This window comes from Chiloscyllium plagiosum, chromosome 35, assembly GCF_004010195.1.
Source record: "Chiloscyllium plagiosum isolate BGI_BamShark_2017 chromosome 35, ASM401019v2, whole genome shotgun sequence".
NCBI lineage: Eukaryota > Metazoa > Chordata > Chondrichthyes > Orectolobiformes > Hemiscylliidae > Chiloscyllium > Chiloscyllium plagiosum.
Window position 1 is genome coordinate 29,893,923 of NC_057744.1, and position 6,000 is coordinate 29,899,922.

The 6,000-nt window shown below is 43.1% G+C and overlaps 1 protein-coding gene across 3 annotated transcripts in view; it reads right to left on the bottom strand.

Annotated features, from left to right (window-relative positions):
• The window catches only part of robo4 (roundabout, axon guidance receptor, homolog 4 (Drosophila)), a 139,257-nt gene that overhangs the window by 116,119 nt on the left and 17,138 nt on the right, over nucleotides 1-6,000 (bottom strand). The window contains exon 1 of one of the 3 annotated variants that reach the window (XM_043676849.1): nucleotides 1,201-1,444. The exons of the other annotated variants lie outside the window; for them this stretch is intronic. Coding sequence (XP_043532784.1) covers nucleotides 1,201-1,267 — 67 coding nt within the window. The 5' untranslated portion in view covers nucleotides 1,268-1,444. Of the gene's footprint in view, nucleotides 1-1,200; nucleotides 1,445-6,000 lie in introns of those variants that run through there. 3 annotated transcript variants of the gene reach the window in all.

Below are 6,000 nucleotides of genomic sequence, written 5' to 3' on the forward strand. Positions count from 1 at the left end.
GCCATGCCCTTTTATAAAGTTCTTTGGCTAGACGCTATTGTAGTTACAAATCAAAGCCTCACAATGCATACCTCTTAAACTATCCCACCCTCATCACAATGATTTGCAGCTTTGAACCAAAAACACACACAAAGGACTCTTTCTCAGCAGCTTCAAAGCCATATTTACGAAATTGGAGATTTGTTGACATGAACTAGATTTCTGTATGTGTGTATGTGTCTCTCTGTACAACTTTTATCTCAGCCAGTGAACTATCCCTTTAAAAAAGCAGACTGCAGAATGGGTGGGGTGGCGGGGAGGTGGGGGGAGAGAAGGATGGAGAGGGAAGAGAGGAGGAGGGAGAGGGAAGAGAGAGAGCCACCGACCTACAGCAGACTGATAACGTTAAAAGGGAAGATTCATCTCTGCACAAATGAAGTTGCACTGTTGCTTAAATTCGTATCCTGACAGCATATATGCTGAAGATGTTGGATTTTTAAAAAAAAATGAATGGGAATATTTTTAGATAATGAAAATTATCAATGAAATCAAAACTTATGTACTATACACGTAAGTTGGATTTCTAAAGTATAACAATGAATTTACTTGGATCCCAGCTCGAATGAGATGCATTTTGTAAATTATTAACATTATTACATTAAAAGAGTTTCATTTGACACAAATCGCAGGGGAAGGCCATATAACACTTGCATAATAGATTAAAAATATGTTCTCTTATGTAATCTGAATACGTAGAGTCGTGGAGATCGTCAGCACAAAGTTCCTTCGGCCCATCGCATCCATGCTGGTCAAAAGCAACCAACTGAATATTCTAAATTTAAAAAAACCGAAAGAATTGCGGATGCTGTAAATCAGCAACAAAAACAGAAATTGCTGGAAAAACTCAGCAGGTCTGGCAGCATCTGTGGAGAGAAATCAGAGTTAACGTTTCAGATCGATTGACTCTTCCTCAGAATTCCTAACTCCTTAAGAGTTCCTTCCTAACTATTCTAATCACATTCTCCAGCACTTGACCCATAGCCCTGTGTGCATCGTAATCGCACAGCTAAATACTTCTTAAATACTTCAACAAAAAAAGTTGCTTTTTTTTTGTTAAAACGTTTATTCTGCAGTTGCCAGCAGTTTATCTGAACTTCGAAACGCAGATATGTCACTTCAGAGGACAAAAGTTAGAACAAAGTTTCCAAACATGACTCTCACCTTCCAAGGAAATTAAAAGTCTCCAGAACAACAGGACCTGAAGGTGTCGCGTTGCCCCGAGTTCCATCCGAGAAACACAGGTTCCGCCGTTCGTCCGACCTTCAGCAGAAGTCTAGCTACAAAGCCAGAGAAGGACAAACTCACAGGAAACTTGCACCGACTGCCGCTGGCCGAGTGCCACAATCCTGTCAGGAAACCTCAGCACTGCCCCCAGCCCGTATCCTCTCCTCAGCCTCGACTCGGTTTAAATCCCGTTTCCTGCTTTGGCTCTGATTTATTTGAAGTGCCGAAGAACCTGAGCTCTGTCTGATTGTGTTCGCCTCTCCCCACATCATCCCACGCCCCCGCTTTGGTGCCGAGCTCTGCATCCACAGACCCTCACCTTCACTGACTCTCTTAAATACTCACCATCGTTTCCCCAATCCCCTCTCATTTCACTCGCCTGCTTTCGTAACAAGTCTTTGGTAGCAGTCAGCTTCATTTTTTCGATTAGATTACCTGCAGTATAGAAACAGACCCTTCGGCCCTACAAGTCCACGCCTCCCCTCCAAAGAGTAACCCACCCAGACCCATTAGGTAAAAACAATGACTGCAGATGCTGGAAACCAGATTCTAGATTAGAGTGGTGCTGGAAAAGTACAGCAGTTCAGGCAGCATCCGAGCAGCAGGAAAATTGACGTTTCGGGCAAAAGCCCCCAACCCAGACCCATTCCCCTACTCTATATTTAACCCTGACTAATGCACCACTAATATTTAACACTACAGGCAATTTAGCATGGTCAATTCACCTGACCTGAACATCTTTGGACTGTGGGAAGAAACCAGAGCACCCAGAGGGGGCTGTGCAAACTCCACACAGACAGTCACCCATGGCAGGAATCGAACCCTGGCACTATGAGGCAGCAGTGCTAGCCACTGTTCCACCTCATCTCATGGATGATGTTTCAACAATGAAGCAGTGCTAAGCAAATAGCCCAGTCTAACAGTGAAGGGCAGTACTAAGGATCAGTATTAAGTACCGGATGGTGGTAGGGCCAAATTCAAATAAAGGGTAAAGGAAAGTCTCTATCTTCAGTAAAAAAAAAATCCCACTCAGCAGCACTTCAACAAGGCATCACCTTCTCAAGGGCAATTAGGAACTGGCAATAAATGCTGTTCCAGCCAACAATATCCACATCCCATGAAGGATGAAAAAGAAACTGCCACTGCACCTCAATGAAACATATTGTTCATGAAGCACACTGGGCCAGTAGAGAATATGATAAGGTGCTCAGTAATTGTAGGTTCTTTCCATCGTTACATGTAGAGAAAACAATTCCTCAAGAGAGTCAATCCTAATAGTGCTGTTCAGCATCTACTACTTGCCATTTCTAACCTGAACAGGTAGTTTTGCCATTGATAGTGAACTAAAGGCACTTTCAGATTTGTCAAATGTCATCAAAGATAATTAGTTCAGCTACACTCACTGCACTGGGGAATAATAGGCTGTATCAATGCATTGTAAAAGCATGAAAACGTGACTCTGGCAAATTGTGAAGTCCCCGGGACATTTTCTCTACATTAAGGTTGCCATACAAGGGCAAATTGTTGTTGTACTGCATGCCACGTGAAGCTCCCATCCCCTGTGTTCATGCTCCTTCACACTCTGAGCTTCACATTTGGACCACAAGCCCAGCCAACCAATGGAGTGTGCCATGGAATGGCAAATACAAGTGGTGAGAGCAGTAGAGAGAGGTCAGTCCCCTCCCTCACATCAATGTCAGGAGTCATCTGTCATTTTTATGGTCCATCCAAACTGCACTACTATTGTGCTATCACTCAGTATTTGTAAAACGTTTGTCTTAACAATGATAACCGATTTAAACACTGAATCTTGCAATATAGAAACATGCTGCTGAAGTTTTACTTCTTACATGATCACAACAATTTATAAGAGAAAATAATGCTGATTTCTTGGTAAATTAACTCCAATGGACCAATTGATTGGACATATTGGACAACCCTGAGTGCACTTACTGCTGCATTGACAATTATTTAAACTTCCAATCTGGTTCTTTTCACTTGCTATAAGCAACATACATTCATTTCAGAAACCTATTCTCTGCAAACAAAAGGAATATGTTCAAGTCTTGCGCCATTTCTGAATTAGTCAGGAGCTGTGGAAGCCTGTGGTCCCCTAATGCTTTTGTCATGCCAAAGGCTCGGCCATTCAGCACCAGGTAATAATCAGTGGGGAAGCCATGCCGCAATGGTGATGTCATTGGGCTGGTATCCAGATTCCAGTCATTGTTCTGGTGAGATAGGTTCAAATCCCACCATAACAGATGGCTAAATTAGAATTAAATAAAAGCCTGTAATTGTGGAAAGCTGGACCAATGGCAACCTTCTAAAAATCCATCAGGCTTACTTTATGGAAGGAAATCTGCCATCCTTACCTAGTCTAGCCCACAGCAGTGTGGTTGACTCTTAAATGCCCTCTAAATTAGTTCTCACCAGTCATTCAGGTAAAGAGGCAATTAGGGCTAGATAATGCTGGTCAAGCCAACAATCTCATGTACGAATAAAATAAATATATGCATTTTCTCTTGCAGTGTAAGCTGTTATGATTGTTTGAAATTTGACAGCAAGACCTGATCAATATTCAAGTTTGGGCTGACAAAGAGAAGGAGATATTCATGCTTTATAAGACCATTTCCAAAAAAAGATAATCTAATCATTACCCCTTGACATTCAATTACATTACCATCACTGAATCCATTTATCTTCAACATCCTGAGGAATACCATTGCTAAGAAACTGAACTGGATTAGCCGTACTGTGGTTAGAACAGCAAGTAGAAAGATAGGAATCCTGCAGCAAGTAACCCACCTCCTGACTCCCCAAAGGCTCTCCACCATCTGCAAGGCACAAGACAGGAGTGTGATGGAATACACTTGTCAGGATGAGTGCTGCTCCAACAATCTCAAGAAGTTGGGGTAGCACAATGACACTATTCCCTCTCAGCCACAGGGATCTGGGTTCGATTCCAGGCTCAGGTATCTGCTTGTGTGCAGTTTGCATATTCTACCCTGTGTCTCTGTGGATTTTCTCCCACAGTCCAAACATCCCAAGACACCATGGACAATTTAGCATGGGGAATCCACCTAACCTGCACATCTTTGGATTGTGGGAGGAAATCGGAGCACCCGGAGGAAACCACGCAGACATGGGGAGAATGTGCAAACTCCACACAGACAGTTGCCTGAGGTTGAAATCAAACCCGGGTCCCTGGCGCTGTGAGTCAGCAGTGTTAACCACTGATCCACCGTGTTATACCCAAGAGTACCTGAGTCAGCTTTGCCAAAGCAACAAAGTAGACATTTCCAGTCTCAGAACTATTTTGTGTTCTCTGAGCAGTTTGTCCCCTCCATCCATTAGCCTGATTTGATCTTTTTGAATTATTACTATAATGTCAGTCCCAAATAATAAAGTTTATCACTCTTATCCTTTCAACATCTAAGCTGTCTGCAGCTATGTCTGGCAAAGTATTTTGCTTATTGTATTGGCATCATTGTATCTATTTATTTAACAATGGTGATACATTCATTGCACTGGGCACAAGCACTGGGAGAGATCCCTGAGGTTCCCAGCCTCATTCCTAATGAAGGACTTTTGCCCGAAATGTCGATTTTCCTGCTCCTCAGATGTTGCCTGACCTGCTGTGTTTTCCAGCACCACACTCCTGACTCTAATTTCAGCATCTGCAGTATTCACTTTCACCCACAATGACAAGAGAACTGATTCAATGCTAAAAGAGAACTTTTTCAGAATGAAACCAAATTAGTTCAAGGATCAAAACTGAACAGCTCAAAATCTATTGATTATTTTTAAAAGCATTGGAGAGCCCAGTCAAGGTTGATAGATAAGCAGGTCAAGGTGCAAAATATCCTAATCATATTTGCCTAGTGAGGATTTTAAAAAGAGAAAATAACAGAAGCCATTAGATATAAAAGCATAGGAGGAGGTAATTCAGAAACAAGAACATGAGATTAATCACCAATAAGCAGCAGCATCTTGCGTAGGAGCATTAAAGTTTCTGTAAAAAGGGGCATTTCACTAAATTGGGAGTAAAAGAAGACAATTAGTGGGCGGCACGGTGGCACAGTGGTTAGCACTGCTGCCTTACAGCGCCAGAGACCCGGGTTCAATTCCCGACTCAGGCGACTGACTGTGTGGAGTTTGCACGTTCTCCCCGTGTCTGCGTGGGTTTCCTCCGGGTGCTCCGGTTTCCTCCCACAGTCCAAAGATGTGCAGGGTCAGGTGAATTGGCAACGCTAAATTGCCCATAGTGTTAGGTTAAAGGGGTAAATGTAGGGGTAGGGGTATGGGTGGGTTGCGCTTCGGCGGGTCAGTGTGGACTTGTTGGGCCGAAGGGCCTGTTTCCACCCTGTAAGTAATCTAATCTAATCTAATCATTAACACAATTAACCCTTCTGTAGCAAAGGCGGTAAAGCAGTTTGTTTGAAGTGACTGAGGTATCAGTGGGGGTGTGCTTTGGAGCAAGTGATCATAATTCGAATAGTTTTGAAATAGTTATGAGAAAAGTTGGACTTGATCTCAAAGAGTCATAGAGATGTACAGCATGGAAACAGACCCTTCTGTCCAACCCGTCCATGCCGACTAGATATCCCAACCCAATCTAGTCCCTCCTGCCTGCACCCGGCCCATATCCTACCAAACCCTTCCTATTCATGTACCCATCCAAATGCCTCTTAAATGTTGCAATTGTACCAGCCTCCACCACTTCCTCTGGCAGCTCAT